Source organism: Oncorhynchus mykiss, chromosome 2, assembly GCF_057628025.1.
Source record: "Oncorhynchus mykiss isolate SJ-2025 chromosome 2, ASM5762802v1, whole genome shotgun sequence".
Lineage (NCBI taxonomy): Eukaryota > Metazoa > Chordata > Actinopteri > Salmoniformes > Salmonidae > Oncorhynchus > Oncorhynchus mykiss.
Window position 1 is genome coordinate 46088776 of NC_143023.1, and position 20516 is coordinate 46109291.

Sequence of the window (20516 nt, forward strand, 5' to 3'; positions counted from 1 at the left end):
AGCTAGCCGTTTCACATCCGTTACACATAGGGACTACTTTGTTTGGCCACAGTTAGCCTCCCATTCTCTCCCTGTGTTTTGGCTATAATATAGAAGGCCCTGAAGCCTGGTGCCTTATTTCATAATCTAGGACTGTAGTTTCTCCACGTCCCTCCACTATGAATAATGGATACAGCCACACAGACACTCTGCTTACTGAAATAAATACTAACTCAGACTGACTGTTTTTTGGCCACAGACCACTGTGTGTGTGTGTGCGTGCGTGTGCATGCGTATATGTTGGTGGGTTGGTGTTCGTGTTCGTGTGTGTGCGTGCGTGCGTGCACATTCATCCATGTGTTACACCAGGCCACTTAAACAAAGAACGACAAGTGCCGATGCAACTTCTAAGTCCCGTTCTCTTTCTATTCACATATGATTTGGTTTGTCATTATCTTTATCAATTTCTTTACTTTCCACCTTCCAAACAAAGTTTATTTCCATTTGTTTGAGTGTAAATAAATGCTCTCTCTCTCTCCTGTCGAGCTGTGCTTAATCTGGGCTCCCTCTGTCCTGTTGCTGGCTAGGAGAGCACCATTTGTTGGATTAGATGAGACACTCTCATTCCCCTGCAGTTAATTTGTTACACAAGTCTTCCCCATCTCTGTCTTTCTCTCTCTCCTTTCTTCCTTCTCTCTCTCGTATTCTTGATGTTCCTGTTGTATATCAAACAACCACATCTGCAGGGTGTCAGTCCGTCTTGATAACCGGTGTGAGTGTTAAAGTAGGGAGGTGGAAAGAGAGAGAAGGCAGAGTAATTATTACCACTGCAGCCCTCTTCTCTGTTTACCCGTTTATTATTTATTTAGTATCACGTAGGAGGGCAAATCTCACTAATTGGAGTGTTGCTGCATCATGTCAGAAACTCAGTTGTTTTTGTTTTGGGGAGTCTTGTTATTTTATTTCCTTGCCATCGCTTGATCTTTTTGATGAACTCTCAGCCATTGTGTTCCAAGTTAACACGTTCGGTCTGATGGCAACTTTGCCTCATAACTTTGCCACTTTGCTACTTCCCTCTTTCCCCTGTCTCTCCCCCTACCCCCTTTCTGGTCTCCCTCATCCCCCCCCCCCCCCCCCCCCCTCTCAGGGTGCCCTTCCATTTGATGATGACAATCTGAGGAACCTGCTGGAGAAGGTGAAGCTAGGAGTGTTCCATATGCCCCACTTCATACCCCCAGACTGTCAGAACCTCCTCCGGGGCATGATCGAGGTAGACGCCACCAAACGGCTAACGGTCAGTTAAATGCTTGGTTGTTTAAACACGGGCTCAGAGAGATTTCTTTGCTTTGGCCTAATGATTTTGCTGTCACAATAGGTCAGCAACCTTACACAACGAACATGGGATTAGCACAGCATCAGGTGCAAAGCAATTTCAAGGGTTACAGGCATTTCTTCCTCTCAAGGCCCCCACACCAGTCCATTTCCCCCTTGAAACCCCCACTATTAAATAATGGCTATTCTGGGCCAAAAAAGCTAACAAACTATTTTAACAGCCCACTGTTAAGCCCATCTGGCATTTTGGGGATCTGGCATATGGCCAGTCTGTACTTTTTTTTTAACCTTTATTTAACTAGGTAAGTCAGTTAAGAACAAATTCTTATTTACAATGACGGCCTAGGAACAGTGGGTTAACTGCCTGTTCAGGGGCAGAACGACAGCTTGTCAGCTTGGGGGTTTGAACTTGCAACCTTCCGGTTACTAGTCCAACGCTCTAACCACTAGGCTACCCTGCTGCCCCAACCACACCTAAACCATGAGTGATTAACCATCTGAGTGGTTAACCATCTGAGTGGCTATTGTTCCACCTCTCTAACCTCTAGGCTACCCTACCACCCCACGCTTGGCTCGGAGGGAAACATGATGCCAGTAGTCGTTCATTAAATTTGCTAATACAACCTTCATTCTGCCAAGCAAACCTTCTTTATAGTCATGCAGTTCCACATCTGTACTTGTGAATATGTGAATATGCAAATTGACCAATACATTTACCCATTAATTGACCCATAAACTAGGACTATAAATTATTTAAGCAGGGTTCATACAGACATTGGCAAGTCAAATTCAAGGACTTTCACAACATAATTGTCCTTTTCAAGGACCTCAACCTCAATATCATTTATATAATTCTTCAGGTTAAAAAAAACCTGGTTATTTTGGGGGGAATGGATTTGTATGGAAATCCAAGTTGAAGCCAACATTAGATCCACCCATGGTTTTACCGCAACAGAGTAGCTCAAGACTGAATTGAAGCGGTGGAAAACAAACTAAATCTCTCAAAAACTGATATAAAATTAAATCACAGATAATTCAAATGGAGCAGGAGAATTTATACATTGGCTACAAAAATTTAATATAAGGACTTTTCAAGCACCAAATTGAGGAAATGTCTGATTTTCAAGATAGGCCTATTCCAGTGCTTATTCCAGTGCTCCAAATTCAAGTTTAATTAGGCTACTTCAAGCCCCTGGTATTGTTTTAAATTGTGTATGTAACATGGAAAACAAAATGCATTTATCATGTTATTTCATTGCCAGGTCATATTGTGAATAAGCCCACTAAGCTATGTAATTTGTTGTCATTGTATGCCGAATAATTTATAGGAATAGCGTTGAGTGTTGCACAATAGTCTATCCTACACAATTGTATACAGTAGACTCGATGTCCAATCCCAGGCACAAAAACTTATGAAAACATGAACCCATTATCTTAATGCTTTATCTGTTAAATATAACTAGACCCTGCTGTAAATCAAGCAGACACCAACTGATGATCAATATCAATTCACTCTGAGTGTACAAAACATTAAGGATACCTTCCTACTATTGAGTTGCACCACCCCCTCACCCCTTTCCCTCAGAACAGCCTCAATTCATTGGGGCATGGACTCTACAAGGTGTTGAAAGTGTTCCATAGGAATTCTGGCCAGTGTTGACTCCAGTGCTTCCCACAGTTGTGTCAAGTTGGCTGGATGTCCTTTGGGCGGTGAACCATTCTTGATACACAAGGGGAAATATTGAGTGTGAAAAACCCACTAGCATAGCAGTTCTTGACACAAACCAGTGTGCCTGGCACCTTCTACTGTCATTGCACAAGGCGTGACCCAAATGCAGACAAAGGAGGCAGATGGTTGGAGTCTTACAATGTTAATTCAATCAAAGGGGTAGGCAAGAGAATGGTTGTGGACAGGCAAAAAGGTCAAAACAAGATCAGAGTCCAGGAGGTACAGAGTGGCAGACAGGCTAGTGGTCAAGGCAGGCAGAATGGTCAGGCAGGCGAGAACAAAGTCCAGAAACAGGCAAGGGTAAAAACCGGGAGGACTAGAAAAAGGAAAATGCAAAAAGAAGGAGAACGGGAAAACCGCTGGTTGACTTGGAAACACACAAGACGAACTGGGATCCCTGTGTGTCCTGTCTTTCTGCCCCAGAAAGACACCGGTGAAAATAAGCGACACCTGGAGGGGGTGGAGACAATCACAAGGACAGCTGTAACAGCGTGGCAGCTACCATACCCCATTCAAAGGCACTTAAATATTTTATCTTGCCCATTCACCCTCTGAATGGCACACATACACAGTCATTGTCTCAATTGTCTCAAGGCTTAAAAATCATTCCTTAACCTGTCTTTTACCCTTCGCCTACAATGATTGAAGTGGATTTAACAGTTGACATCATTAAGGGATCGTAGCTTTCACCTGGATTCACCTGGTCAATCTATGTAATGGAAAGAGCTGGTGTCCTTAAGGTTTTGTACACTCAGTGCAAGTTTTGAATTACATTACATTTTTGGGAGATTACTATCAATAACTCATCAACAGCTGTAACAAGTTGTCCAGCGTAGGAAATCCTCAATGGAATTCTTTCTGAAGGGACTGTACATACGGTATGCCACAATAGAAACCACAAGATAATAAGGTACTTCCTTTGATAGGAACGCACACATGTCCAAAGTTATTATTTGTAATGAAAACAGCAATTAAGGCAATGCGAGCACCAGCCAGAAAATGTGCCATGGGGAAAAATATCTGCATACTTGATCTGAGGAAACACTGCTGAAGTGTCTGGGCTCTCATAAAAGTGAGAAGTTTGTCCCGCTCAGTAAAGCCTCAAACATAAATTGTCTATGGGCTACTTCTATGTCAATTAATGAGGCGGAACACACCTCAAGTCAAACTGTTGTTAGAAAATAAAAAACATTGTAGAACTTGTTAGAGAAAAATTTGTTGAAACATAGCCCATAGATACAGTGCCTTGCGAAAGTATTCGGCCCCCTTGAACTTTGCGACCTTTTGCCACATTTCAGGCTTCAAACATAAATATATAAACTGTATTTTTTTGTGAAGAATCAACAACAAGTGGGACACAATCATGAAGTGGAACGACATTTATTGGATATTTCAAACTTTTTTAACAAATCAAAAACTGAAAAATTGGGCGTGCAAAATTATTCAGCCCCCTTAAGTTAATACTTTGTAGCGCCACCTTTTGCTGCGATTACAGCTGTAAGTCTCTTGGGGTATGTCTCTATCAGTTTTGCACATCGAGAGACTGAAATTTTTTCCCATTCCTCCTTGCAAAACAGCTCGAGCTCAGTGAGGTTGGATGGAGAGCATTTGTGAACAGCAGTTTTCAGTTCTTTCCACAGATTCTCGATTGGATTCAGGTCTGGACTTTGACTTGGCCATTCTAACACCTGGATATGTTTATTTTTGAACCATTCCATTGTAGATTTTGCTTTATGTTTTGGATCATTGTCTTGTTGGAAGACAAATCTCCGTCCCAGTCTCAGGTCTTTTGCAGACTCCATCAGGTTTTCTTCCAGAATGGTCCTGTATTTGGCTCCATCCATCTTCCCATCAATTTTAACCATCTTCCCTGTCCCTGCTGAAGAAAAGCAGGCCCAAACCATGATGCTGCCACCACCATGTTTGACAGTGGGGATGGTGTGTTCAGCTGTGTTGCTTTTACGCCAAACATAACGTTTTGCATTGTTGCCAAAAAGTTCAATTTTGGTTTCATCTGACCAGAGCACCTTCTTCCACATGTTTGGTGTGTCTCCCAGGTGGCTTGTGGCAAACTTTAAACAACACTTTTTATGGATATCTTTAAGAAATGGCTTTCTTCTTGCCACTCTTCCATAAAGGCCAGATTTGTGCAATATACGACTGATTGTTGTCCTATGGACAGAGTCTCCCACCTCAGCTGTAGATCTCTGCAGTTCATCCAGAGTGATCATGGGCCTCTTGGCTGCATCTCTGATCAGTCTTCTCCTTACATGAGCTGAAAGTTTAGAGGGACGGCCAGGTCTTTGTAGATTTGCAGTGGTCTGATACTCCTTCCATTTCAATATTATCGCTTGCACAGTGCTCCTTGGGATGTTTAAAGCTTGGGAAATCTTTTTGTATCCAAATCCGGCTTTAAACTTCTTCACAACAGTATCTCGGACCTGCCTGGTGTGTTCCTTGTTCTTCATGATGCTCTCTGCGCTTTTAACGGACCTCTGAGACTATCACAGTGCAGGTGCATTTATACGGAGACTTGATTACACAAAGGTGGATTGTATTTATCATCATTAGTCATTTAGGTCAACATTGGATCGTTCAGAGATCCTCACTGAACTTCTGGAGAGAGTTTGCTGCACTGAAAGTAAAGGGGCTGAATAATTTTGCACGCCCAATTTTTCAGTTTTTGATTTGTTAAAAAAGTTTGAAATATCCAATAAATGTTGTTCCACTTCATGATTGTGTCCCACTTGTTGTTGATTCTTCACAAAAAAATACAGTTTTATATCTTTATGTTTGAAGCCTGAAATGTGGCAAAAGGTCGCAAAGTTCAAGGGGGCCGAATACTTTCGCAAGGCACTGTAATTAGCAGGCAGTGTGTCTTGGTTTGAGGGTTCATCTGGTTAACTGTCCTGTTGCGTAAAAATCACATTTTGGAACAGTGCATGCATTCTGTCATCACGCACATAACAACATGTGTGCTGGGAGCGACAGTTAGAGATAGTTGGAACTCGCACGTGAACAGGTTAAATATACAAAAAAACTATATAATAATAGTATACTTCAAATATGAAACTCTTCTAGTTTGTCTTAAGTATACTATAAATATACTATCATTACACTTCAACACACTTATTAAAAGTCTACTTTATATAAAAAAATAAAAAATAATTGTATAATCTATATATGCTATCATCTGCCTTCAATACACTTATTTACAGTCTTTTAGTATTATAGTCTTTGATTGAAGCTCAGTGTTAAATTCAAAGCTCCATACCATCATATCTAGGATAATATGACACCAATCTCAATGAAATCATCTTGATTGGAGGTACACAACACACTCCCCTCCTCCCTTCTTGAGCCGTCTGGCTGTTACCGAGAACCACATACCGGATTTTGGAAAAGGGTTGTTAGCAATTGATTTTTTAAGAGTATTTCTTGTTTATTTCTACCTACCTTTATTTCTACCTAGCTCAATTCTAGACATTGAATTAAAACTAGTTCATAAAGTGACCATTGCCGGATTGACTACATTTGTAGCTGCAACAGTTTTTATTAAATGTATCATTTTATCGCTCCCACGTGCACATTCCTGTCAGTTAAGAAACAACAATGTGCTACCTTTTTGTTGCGTTTATGACAATGCTAACATATTTTTTCCCAGCATAATCTCAGAGTTCTAATACCAGGTTGGTTGCTCAGCAACAACATAGTTGCTTGCGCCATGATGCCAGTCATAAGAAGTGAATCAATAAATGCAAACAAATATTTTGATTAGCTAGGTAGCCAACTAGCTAACGTTACATAGCTAACATTAGCTTGTGTCTACAGTCCATCAGGTCGGAAGTCATCATGCGTAAACTGTTGATCTAAACACTTGCGTGTAATCGGAGCACAAACAAATATTCACAAATAAACTAGCAATCGTCCTTGGCTGCTATGATAACCAATTAACTTTAGCTAGCTAAGTAATCTTTGCCAAAGTATGATTCTAATGTTTGCTAACATGTACTGCAATGCAAGTTCATCTGCCACAAAAGATCATACATTCTTACACACAACGTATCTAGTTAGTTATGTTAAGTTTAAAACAACCTAACTTTGGGAAACTTCCACTCTACTCATGTTCATTCGTATTGCACCGGCCAAGCTATGGTAAGATGAGATAGTTAGAAATCAGACAGTTAGGACAAACACTGCGCTACATTTCCTCAAAGAGCAACCAAGACCACACAAACCATAGCAGAGAAAACAAATTGTTTTGTTAAGAAACAGTAAGCTACCACATATAGTAAAGGGTTGAATCCCAAACACACATGTAAACAGAACAACAGTTGTGCATGCTAGCTAGCATCAATTTACCAAACTCGACTGACAGGATAAAATATATATATATATATATATATTTATTTATTTCACCTTTATTTAACCAGGTAAGCTAGTTGAGAACAAGTTCTCATTTACAACTGCGACCAGGCCAAGATAAAGCAAAGCAGTGTGACAGAAACAACAACACACATGGAATAAACAAGAGTACAGTCAATAACACAATAGAAAAAAAGAAAGTCTATATACAGTGTGTGCAAAATGCATGAGGAGGTAAGGCTGTAAATGGGCCATAGTTTCAAAGTAATTACACTATATCAGATTAACACTGGAGTGATAGATGAGCAGATGATGATGAGCAGATGATGGTGTGTAAGTAGTGATACTGGTGTGCAAAAGAGCAGCAAAGTAAATAAAAACAATATGGGGATGAGGTAGGTAGATTGGGTGGGCTATTTACAGATGGACTATGTACAGCTGCAGCGATCGGTTAGCTGCTCAGATAGCTGATGTTTAAAGTTGGTGAGGGAAATAAAAGTCTCTATCTTCAGCGATTTTTGCAATTTGTTCCAGTCACTGGCAGCAGAGAACTGGAAGGAAAGTCGGCCAAAGGAGGTGTTGGCTTTGGGGATGACCAGTGAGATATACGTACCTGCTGGAGCGCGTGCTACGGGTGGGTGTTGTTATCGTGACCAGTGAGCTGAGATAAGGCAGAGCTTTACCTAGCATATACCTCTAGATGACCTGGAGCAAGTGGGTCTGGCGACGAATATGTAGCGAGGGCCAACCGACTAGAGCATACAGGTTGCAGTGGTGGGTGGTATAAGGCGCTTTGGTAACTAAACGAATGGCACTGTGATAGACTACATCCAATTTGCTGAGTAGTTTATTGGAAGCTATTTTGTAGATGACATCGCCGAAGTCGAGGATCGGTAGGATAATCAGTTTTAATTGGGTGAGTTTGGTGCCGTGAGTGAAGGAGGCTTTGTTGCGAAGTAGAAAGCCGATTCTAGATTTGATTTTGGATTGGAGATGTTTGATATGAGTCTGGACGGAGAGTTTACAGTCTAGCCAGACACCTAGATATTTGTAGTTGTCCATGTATTCTAGGTCAGAACCGTCCAGAGTAGTGATGCTAGTCGCACAGTACTGTCTTTTATCGATGGCTGTTATGATATCGTTTAGTACTTTGAGCGTTCCAGAGGTGCACCCTTGACCAGCTCGGAAACCGGATTGCACAGCGGAGAAGGTACGGTGGGATTCGAAATGGTCAGTGATCTGTTTATTAACTTGGCTTTCAAAGACTTTAGAAAGGCAGGGCAGGATGGATATAGGTCTGTAACAGTTTGGGTCTAGAGTGTCACCCCCTTTGAAGAGGGTTCTCGGACAAAACAAAAGAGAGGTTGAACAGACTGGTAACAGGGGTTGCAACAATGGCGGTGGATAATTTTAGAAAGAGAGATCAAACGTGTAGAATAAATTCCAGCTCCAGCACAAACTCTTTCTCTGCTGTCTTGTCATTTTTATAATCCAAATTTGTGCTGACTGATCAACACATTGTCAAGTTATTTTCAGTATGTTCACAGAAAATCTGAAGTCGCCATGCAAAAGTGAAACTTATTCAGGGGGCTGCACATGGTACAACAACAATATCACTCAGAACCACTGCTTGCAAGACATTCTGTGTGCCAGTCTGGTCTCATAGACTCGATGTAACATGGTAAACATAAAGCTGGGGCACTGATTTTATTATAATATGTTAGGTTTGGTATGATATGATATGGTTACGTAAGACAGAAGGTTACTTAAAACACTTTCCTGCAGTCAAGTGACCAAATTACCCTCTAGTGTGCACAAGACAATAATCCAAAACACACAATCAAGTCTACATGAAAATATCTAAAAAGCAACAAATATGAAGTTTTGGAATGACTAGTCAAAGTCCAGACCTAATCCCAATTGAGATGTTGTGGCAGGACTTGAAATGAGCAGTTCATGCTTGAAAACCCACGAACGTCGCAGTTTTAAAGCAGTTCTGCATACAAGAGTGGGCCAGAAGTCCTCCACAGCGATGTAACAGACTGATCAACAACTACAACAAGCATTTGGTTGCAGTCATTGCAGCTAAAGGTGGCACAACCAGTTATTGAGTATTACGGGGAAATTACTGTACTTTTCCACACAGGGAATTGGGTGTTGCATAACTTTGTTAATTACGTAAATAAAATATGTATAAATAGATTTTGTTATTTGTAAACTCAGGTTCCCTTTATCTATTATTAGGTTTTGGTTGAAGAGCCGATTACATTCAAATATATGCAAAAATAGAGAATATCAGGGGGCAAATACATTTTCACGGCACCGTATGTCACTGTCTATAATTTGGCTGTATATATTTTTAGATATAGGCCTATTGTAAATGTGTTTTATTGTTGCATTGCAATCTTTATTTCTAAAATAACATACAAGTGCTAAAATAACTTTCATCTACATACTATTTTGACCGAGGCAATGAACTGTCCATGGATTAGCATAGCAATTGATATAACGGGACCATATTTGAGCGTAATTCAAAATTACACAGGTAAATTAACAGTTACAGAAATCAGGGATGCAGACAGGCTCTCTCTATCTGAGATACTGTGTCCAACACACCGTTTTTTTTATGCTGGGCACCTTCTTACGAAAAAAGGATGTTATTATGATATATATTTTTCAATTAAATACTTTGCTAAAATAAAAGTTTAAGGAAGAACGGGCATGCACCACATTACTACAAGACAAACCAGCAAAACGTGTGTTCATTTAATTTCAAAAAGCATGAAAAGGTAGCATAATGGGATAATGTCTTATTATGGAGTGTGAAGAATCCAATTCTTTACCTTGTATGCAGTACAAATCACGTTATTGTGGAAGCACCTCCTCTAAGAGTATGAACTAGGCCGTTTGAATCCTAAGCAAACTGCCTACACATCATACTTCAAATGTATTATTTTTCAGTATACTATATGTTCACTATCATTAAACTTAAACACACTCATTAAAAATGTACTTCAATTTCAAACGCTTTACTTGTAATTTAGTATATTCATTCAACATATACCTGGAGCTGTTTTTAAGTTGACACGTTGATTTTTCTTCATGAAACTCTATAAGTATACAGTGCCTTGCAAAAGTATTCATACCCCTTGTATTTCTTCAAATGTATTGTGTTGCAAAGTGGGATAACTTTATCTACTTGTCATTTGTTGTCAACAATGAACTCAAAATACTTGTAATGTCAAAGTGAGAGAAAAAAAATAATAGTAATGATTACGATTAATACAATTTGGTAATTACAATACTGTTGTTGCATAATTATTCAGCCCCTTTGTTTAGGCAAGCCTAAATTAGTTCAGGAGTAAAATCTGACTTAACAAATCACATAAAATGTTACATGGACTCTGTGTGAAATAATAAGGGCTGACATTATTTTTGAAAGACTAACCCTTCCTCTGTCCCCAATACATAAAACATATGTAAGGGAGCCTTTTGAAAGCTTTATAATGTCACAGCAGATTTCCTCCTCTTCGTCTGAAGAGGAGTAAGGATCGGACCAAGATGCGGCGTGGTAAGTGTTCGTCATTTTAATGGAAAACTGAACACTACAAAGTGACAACCGTGACACTAATGCAACACTGTGCTAACAAGTAACATAACATAGACAAACACCCACAACCCACAATGACAAAACAGGCTACCTAAATATGGTTCCCAATCAGAGACAATGACTAACACCTGCCTCTGATTGAGAACCATATCAGGCCAAACACAGAAACAGACAAACTAGACATACAACATAGAATGCCCACTCAGATCACACCCTGACCAAACAAAACATATAAACATGCAAAGCAAACTATGGTGACATATAAAGAAGGGCAGTGATTGGTAGATGGGTAACAATATCAAATCAGACATTGAATATATCTTTAAGCATGTCTCGTTAATAATTATGCTGTGGATTATGTATTAAACCACCAAGACACATCACAGACACAAGTCATCCTTCTGAACTGCAGGACAGGAATAAAGATGCTCAGGGATGTTACCATGATTTTAAAACAGTTACAGAGTTCAATGGCTATGATGGGAGAAAACTGAGGATGAATCAACAACATTGTAGTGACTCCACAATAATGACTTAAATGACAGAGTGAAAAGAAAAATCTAAATATACAAAACATGCATGTTGTATGCAACAAGGCACTCCCGAGTGGCGCAGCGGTCTAAGGCACTGCATTTCAGTGCTAGAGGCATCACTACAGACCCTGGTTGATTCCAGGCTGTATCACAACCGGCCATGATTGGAAGTCCCATAGGGCGGCGCACAATTGGCCCAATGTCGTTTGGGTTTGGCCAGGGTAGGCCGTCATTGTAAATAAGAATGTATTCTTAACTGACTTGCCTAGTTTAATAAAGGTTAAATAAAAAAATCAACTAAATTAAGTAATACTGCAACAACAAAAAAACAGCCTCCCGGGTGGCGCAGTGGTTAAGGGCGCTGTACTGCAGCGCCAGCTGTGCCATCAGAGTCCCTGGGTTCGCGCCCAGGCTCTGTCGTAACCGGCCGCGACCAGGAGGTCTGTGGGGCGACGCACAATTGGCCTAGCGTCGCCCGGGTTAGGCACTTTATTCCGGCACAAACAAACAAGCCCAAAACACAGGGCGCGGAAATATATGGACCAACCAGGTCCAGAACACGAACACACCTAACTAACGCAACACCTAACTAACGTAACACAAAATGAATCCCGCACAAAACAAGGGCGGGTAAACATACTTTAAATAAGGAAGCCCATCAAGCACACACAAAAGGTCACAGGTGAAACTTATAAGACAAACCAAACAGACAACGAAAACAGGGTGCCAGGTCCAGAACCCACCACCACCGGCCTTAGGAGAGACACATGAAACGATAATACCTAGGAAGTTGTAACCTGTTACACACCTCGTTTATTCTCCTCAGGACTTTAAATGGCCCCACACACTGCGGCCCCAGCTTCCGGCAGGGCAGGTGGAGGGGCAGGTTTTGGGTCGAGAGCCAGACCCGGCCTCCAAGTGCGAACACAGGGGCCTCACTGCGGTGCTGGTCTGCCGTTCCCCCGCCAGTCTCAGCGACTCTCAGGATCGTAGTACCTCCCTGGGACGGGGGAAGGTCGGTAAGAAAGTCCACCGATAAGTGTGTCCACGCCCGTTGTGGAACGGGGAGGGTCTGTAACTTCCCTCTAGGCAAGTGTCGAGGAACCTTGCTCTGAGCGCACACCGAGCAGGAGGAGACATAAAATATCACGTCCTTAGCCAACGTGGGCCACCAGTATCTCCCTCTAATACACCGCACTGTCCTTTTGATGCCAGGATGACCTGAGGAGGGTAGAGTATGAGCCCAATGGATTAGTTTATCACGGACCCCCCTCGGCACGTACTGAGCCCCTGCTGGACACCCCTGCTGGACACTGGGGGGGGGACAGCTCTAACCGTGATGCCCTCTCTATTTCCGCGTCCACCTCCAATACTACCGTGCCATGAGACATGAAGGTGGAATGATGGGAGTCGGCTCAACGGACCGCTCCTCGGTATCATAGAGGCGGGACAGCGCGTTGGCTTTGGTGTTTTGAGAGCCTGGCCGGAACGAGATGGTAAAACGAAACCGGGTAAAAAAACACATGGCCCATCTAGCCTGATGCGGATTTAGCCTCCTCGCTGCCCGGATATACTCGAGATTACGATGGTCAGTCCAGATGAGAAAGAGTGCTTAGCCCCCTCAAACCAATGTCTCCACACCTTCAGAGCCTTGACTACAGCTAACAACTCCCGGTCCCCCACGTCATAGTTTAGGCCGGACCGAGCTTCCTCGAAAAGAAGGCACAAGGGCGGAGCTTTGGTGGCACACCCTAGCGCTGCGTCAGCACGGCCCCGACCCCAGCCTCGGACGCGTCCACCTCCACTATGAACGCTAAAGAGGGGTCCGGATGCACCAACACGGGCGCATTGGTGAACAGCTCCTTCAGACGACTGAAAGCTCTGCCCGCCTCTGCTGACCAAGGCAAGCGCACCGGTCCTCCCTTTAGCAGTGAGGTAATGGGAGCAGCCACCTGACCAAAACCCCGGATAAAGCTGCACCTCTTTCACCGTGGTCGGAGTCGGCCAATTACACACGGCTGTAACGGCGTCACACTCCATCACCACCCCGGAGGTGGAAATACGATAACCCAGGAACGAAACGGTCTGTTTGAAGAACACACATTTCTCGGCCTTGCAATACAGATCATGCTCCAACAGTCGCCCAAGTACCTTACGCACCAGAGACACGCGCGCCGCGTGTGTGGCAGAATAGATCAAGATGTCATCTATGTACACTACCACTCCCTGCCCGAGCAGGTCTCGGAGAATCTCATCTACAATGGATTGGAAGGCGGCTGGACCATTTTTCAACTCATAATGGCCAGATGTAGTACTAAATGCGGTTTTCCACTCATCTCCTCCCCGGATACGCACCAGATTATACGCACTCCAGTTTTGTGAAGAAGTGCGCCCCGTGAAATGATTCCACCACCGCAGCGATGAGAGGTAGTGGGTAACTAAACCCCACTGAAATAGAATTTAGACCTCGATAATCAATGCACGGACGCAGACCTCCCTCCTTCTTCTTCACAAAAAAGAAGCTCGAGGAGACGGGTGATGCGGAGCGCCGAATGTACCCCTGTCCAAGCGATTCAGCAACATATGTCTCCATAGTTACTGTCTCCTCCTGGGACAATGGGTACATGGGACTCCTAGGAAGTGCAGCGTTCACCAGGCGGTCTATCGCACAGTCCCCTCCATGGGAGAGGAGGTGCGGCTGCTCCTGCTGATTCCATGTAGGAGTGCGGGATTCTGTCACGCGGGACTAGGTGTGTGAGGAAGGAATCAAGTGCAGAGAGTTCCACAGGGAAAAAGTGCACTTTAATCCAGCACAAACAAACAAGCCCACAACACAGGGCGCGGAAATATATGGACCACCCAAAACACAGGGTGCCAGGTCCAGAACACGAACACACCTAACTAACGCACACACGTAACACAAAATTAATCCCGCACAAAACAAGGGCAGGTAAACTTTAAATACTTTAATTAAATAAATGTGTCTAAAAAAAAAAGTTCTAAACGGTAGATATCACACCTTTAGTATGCTTCGCGAAATATAAAAAAAATTGTTATGGGAGCTTGCCTAAGCTACCCACAAACATTTTTACACTATTCTGCCTCCACATTTTTGGCGCCTTGGCGATTCACCCAACAAAAAGCAGCTGTACTAGTCTTCTCGTACAGAAAGACTAAAAACCATTGCATATGAGAAATGCACACACAAAAGGACACAGGGGAAACTAATAATACAAAACAAACAGACAACGAAAAAGGGATCGGTGGTGGCTAGTAGGCCGGTGACGACGACCGCCGAGCACCGCCGAACAGGCAGGGGAGCCAACTTCGGCGGAAGTTGTAACAGGGATGGAGCTAATCACAGGCAAAATCCTTGTGGAAAACCTGCTTCAGTCTGCTTTACAATCGACACTGGGAGAGGAATTCACCTTTCAGCAAGACATTAACCTACATCTCAAATCTCCACTAGCTGCTTACCAAGAAAACATTGAATGTTCCTAAATGGCCAAGTTACAGTTTTGACTTACATCTTTAAATCTGCTTGAAAATCTATGGCAAGACTTGAAAATGGCTGTCTAAACATTATCCCCAACATCTTGACAGTGCTTGAAGAACTATGAAAATAATAAATGGCTAATATTGCACAATCCAGGTGTGTACAGCTCTTAAAGACTTACCCAAGAAGACTAATTTCTGTAATTGTTTCTACCATTTATTAAATCAGGGAGCTGAACAATTATATATTTTTTATTTAATTTAAATCAATCTTTAATATTTTTTATTTTATTGGATTGTTGCCAAGAACATTGTAACAATACAAGGGATAATACTTTGCCAGGTACTGTACTTTCAGTGCCAATAATGTGTTATGAAGTTCAGAGAAAGTTGACATTGATAACTCTTGTTTAGTCCACATAAGGAAACATGCAGAGAGTATACTTTTTCATATCTAAAAAAAAAAATGTTTAAGTGTACTTTAAAAAATAAGTATATTTAACTTAAATATCCACAAAATATATTTCAAGTATACTTTCAAAAACTCATGTGCAAAAAAATGTATATTACCCAGCCTCCTTTTCTGCAGCTGAAGTTTTGGCTGTTATTTTTTGACCTTACTGCAAAACAGCCCATACAAATGCAATGAGCAACGTATTCACTACATGGAACAGCAGATAGTCCATTCCCGAAATCTGAAAGAAGTTTGTTCTGAAGTGTCTGTCCTATATCTAAGATATACCGTACTTAAATATATACAAAATATACGAATGAAGTTCGATTTAATTATATTTAAAATTATCTAAATTGGCCCTGAAGCAAACATCCTAGCGTCTCTTCCAATCATCTCATCCTGTCTGTCTGTACACCCAAATTAAGTGTTTGTGTATGACTTCCAGACTTATTAGACTATCATATCATAGAGTGGTTCATCATGGGTGGAATAATACCCTCATCAAGACGACAGGAGAATTAGCAGACACACACACATACACAATATTTCAGTTTGAAATGCAGGGTCAAAATCAATCAGTTAATCCAATGAACCCAGATGCTCTTAGTCAATCACATACTCAACGTATATAAATTCAAGAAGACTATACTTCCAGAGGGGCCATAAAAAAGGCACTGTCAATTCACCTCTCAGGGTTGTCTTTGTGCTTCAACATTGAGACTCTCTCTCGTTCGCTCTCACACACGCACATGCACGGCACACACACACTCACAAATCTTTGGATTCGATCACTTTGTGAGGGAAAGCAACAAGTTCCTTGAGAGATTACTTAATAGGTACCTTGATCTGAAACCTTAGAATAGCAAGTTGCTATATTGAACTATGTCCTCTTTAAAGTCTATGGCAGCAGCAATTGCTATAAGGGCACAGAGAATCAGACGAAAAAGCAATTCATATTGACAATGACATTCATAGTCCACTGCACTGGTCACACCTTGGGTTCATTCTATGGGTTGTCTTCTTTTCTTTTTATTGTTTTCTTCTCTGTTTAGCTCTTTCTCATAGTCCTCTCAGACAATGAGCTGTAGTCTTTCTGCCCACGGGGTACTGGGCAGAGGCCAACTCATGGCACTGCTCACCAGCACAGAGAGAGAGAAATAGAGAATGAAATAGAGACCACTTTTGAGCCAGAGGGCTTGGCAGGGTTAGAGCAGTGTGTATGACTGTGTATAATGCTCTGGTCTGACTTCATTCTCTCTCTCTCTCTCTCTCTCTCTCTCTCTCTCTCTCTCTCTCTCTCTCTCTCTCTCTCTCTCTCTCTCTCTCTCTCTCTCTCTCTCTCTCTCTCTCTCTCTCTCTCTCTCTCTCTCTCTCTCTCTCTCTCTCTCTCTCTCTCTCTCTCTCTCTCTCATTTATTTATTTACATATATATAGCTGTAGGGCTGGGATAGATCAAGAGACCTGCCATCTCCATCTCCATCTGCCATTACTGTTTAATATTACAGTTTTTCTCAATTGCTAAAACACAATTTCTGAAACCTTGCTCCATTTCCTGAAAACATTAAACACAAAACCTCATCTTCAAGCACTATTTACAAACCTCTGACTCCTCTTGCAAAATGAAACATTCGCCTCAAAACAGTTTTACCTGTGTTCAAAATCAAACACTGCTCTCAAATCATAAACAAAGTGATCAAAATGATATACACTCTCAAGCAGTCAGTAAACAATACACCGAAAAATAGAAAACACATTGCTCAAAACATACAATTCTCAGGGAGAAGTACATTTTTAATCTAAAAAAATATTCATATTTTTCCGTCATTGTCTTTTGATGAACAAAAACATGTTCTATCATAGTAGCTCAAAATTGATCAGAAATTACTACTCTGCTTTGCTCTTTGCAATTTTGTTTTTGGTTCTTCCTCCTCCTTGTACCCCTATTTTTACAGTACTGTACCCTGCATCTCACAAATTTGTCCTTTGTCTCTGTGATACTGTAATTCTTGTTCTTTGTTGATATGAACCTGCAACCAGTCAAAATCTATTGAGCAGTCAGTACTGTTAATAAATGGAATGCACAATGTTCAGGGCCATAAAATGTGTTCATTTTACAGTATACAGCCTACTGCACTGTACTACAGTATCCATTCTCAGACTTTCACCTTCCCACCTTCAACAACCTGTTTGCTCTCTGAACTGGCTTATATTGGTTGTGTCGCATCATTTGAAACAGGTTAAATCAATTTTGAGTGGTTGTGTTCAATCAATGACATACAGTGCCTTGCGAAAGTATTCGGCCCCCTTGAACTTTGCGACCTTTTGCCACATTTCAGGCTTCAAACATAAAGATATAAAACTGTATTTGTTTGTGAAGAATCAACAACAAGTGGGACACAATCATGAAGTGGAACGACATTTATTGGATATTTCAAACTTTTTTAACAAATCAAAAACTGAAAAATTGGGCATGCAAAATTATTCAGCCCCTTTACTTTCAGTGCAGCAAACTCTCTCCAGAAGTTCAGTGAGGATATCTGAATGATCCAATGTTGACCTAAATGACTAATGATGATAAATACAATCCACCTGTGTGTAATCAAGTCTCCGTATAAATGCACCTGCACTGTGACAGTCTCAGAGGTCCGTTAAAAGCGTGAACAAGGACAAGAAGAAGGAACACACCAGGCAGGTCCGAGATACTGTTGTGAAGAAGTTTAAAGCCGGATTTGGATACAAAAAGATTTCCCAAGCTTTAAACATCCCAAGGAGCACTGTGCAAGCAATAATATTGAAATGGAAGGAGTATCAGACCACTGCAAATCTACAAAGACCTGGCCGTCCCTCTAAACTTTCAGCTCATACAAGGAGAAGACTGATCAGAGATGCAGCCAAGAGGCCCATGATCACTCTGGATGAACTGCAGAGATCTACAGCTGAGGTGGGAGACTCTGTCCATAGGACAACAATCAGTCGTATATTGCACAAATCTGGCCTTTATGGAAGAGTGGCAAGAAGAAAGCCATTTCTTAAAGATATCCATAAAAAGTGTAGTTTAAAGTTTGCCACAAGCCACCTGGGAGACACACCAAACATGTGGAAGAAGGTGCTCTGGTCAGATGAAACCAAAATTTAACTTTTTGGCAACAATGCAAAACGTTATGTTTGGCGTAAAAGCAACACAGCTCATCACCCTGAACACACCATGCCCACTGTCAAACATGGTGATGGCAGCATCATGGTTTGGGCCTGCTTTTCTTCAGCAGGGACAGGGAAGATGGTTAAAATTGATGGGAAGATGGATGGAGCCAAATACAGGACCATTCTGGAAGAAAACCTGATGGAGTCTGCAAAAGACCTGAGACTGGGACGGAGATTTGTCTTCCAACAAGACAATGATCCAAAACATAAAGCAAAATCTACAATGGAATGGTTCAAAAATAAACATATCCAGGTGTTAGAATGGCAAAGTCCAGACCTAAATCCAATCGAGAATCTGTGGAAAGAACTGAAAACTGCTGTTCACAAATGCTCTCCATCCAACCTCACTGAGCTCGAGCTGTTTTGCAAGGAGGGATGGGAAAAAATGTCAGTCTCTCGATGTGCAAAACTGATAGAGACATACCCCAAGCGACTTACAGCTGTAATCGCAGCAAAAGGTGGCGCTACAAAGTATTAACTTAAGGGGGCTGAATAATTTTGCACGCCCAATTCTTCAGTTTTTGATTTGTTAAAAAAGTTTGAAATATCCAATAAATGTCGTTCCACTTCATGATTGTGTCCCACTTGCTGTTGATTCTTCACAAAAAAATACAGTTTTATATCTTTACGTTTGAAGCCTGAAATGTGGCAAAAGGTCGCAAAGTTCAAGGGGGCCGAATACTTTCGCAAGGCACTGTATTTGATTGTTGCCACTTGTGTTTACCAGTATGGATGACATGTGCATTAGAGTGCAGAATGTGTTTTGAGAATGAGAATGTGTTTAGAGTTTTGCTGAAAAGTGTAAGTGAGATCTGCAAATTGTGTTTTACCATGTGAAATGGTTTAAGGTATTGACAACAGACTGCATAATTAGCTAAATGAGTCTTTGTTCAGTCAATGGGTTTTAGTGTTTTAGCAATTGAGAAAAACTATAATATTGTATTGTATTTTAAAATCGATAATGTTGTGATAATTTTGTTTGATTTACTCATGAAATGGCTAGTGTTTTTTAGGCAACAGTCTGAAACAGGGAGCTACTTGTCCAATAAGAAATGCACATTTTAGTTTTCCAAAACGTTTTAAAGCATTTTGCTACTGGGTGCCCGGATGAAAATGACCAGACTTGTGTATGTGTAAATGGCTTGTGTATGTGTAAATGGTTTGTGTGTTTACATTTCTCCTTTCTTTCTCTCCTACAGTTAGAACAGATTCAGAAGCACAACTGGTACATGTGAGTGTACTTTTCTTTTCTCTCTTTTCATCCTAATGTTCTCTCATTGATTCGGGATTTCAAAGGGACAAAGGAAGAGTTAGAATAAATTGGATAAAAGTAGTCAAAGGTGGGGAGACGAGGGTGATGGGAGGGAGGGATGTCTCAGTTGGTCTGGGTTAGAGGAGGAAGCAAGGGAGCGGGAAGCGCGCATTAGAGAAAAGTTTGTTTTTTGTGTGAGTGCTTTTGCGCGTGTGTGTGCGTCTTTTCTGATGAATGGCCTCGCCATATCAGCAGCAAGGACAGAGATCCAACACATCTACTGGCTTCGGAGGGAGGGAGCGGGCGAGGGAGAGAGAGAGAGAGAGAGAGAGGATAATGGGGAGAGAGAGCAGAGGAGAGATAGAGAGAAAGAAACACTAGAGAAGCCGGGCCTCAAGGGACCCCACTTTGAGGCAATGAACAGTCACTTTGACTGCAACAAATTGGAACATTCTAATATATACGTTTCATTTATGCTATCAGAAAAATTATATTTTGCTTGTGTTTCTAAAGGTCTTTGGTAAAAAATAAATAAATCATAGAACACAATGGCATTTTTATAAGTT

The 20516-nt window shown here is 41.5% G+C and overlaps 1 protein-coding gene across 4 annotated transcripts in view; it reads left to right on the plus strand.

Moving 5' to 3' along the window:
• The window catches only part of brsk2a (BR serine/threonine kinase 2a), a 527560-nt gene that overhangs the window by 422168 nt on the left and 84876 nt on the right, over positions 1 to 20516 (plus strand). For all 4 annotated transcript variants that reach the window (XM_090200985.1, XM_090200982.1, XM_090200992.1 and 1 more), the window contains exons 8-9: positions 1127 to 1273; positions 19898 to 19929. In XM_090200985.1, coding sequence (XP_090057111.1) covers positions 1127 to 1273; positions 19898 to 19929 — 179 coding nt within the window. The remainder of the gene's footprint in view (positions 1 to 1126; positions 1274 to 19897; positions 19930 to 20516) is intronic.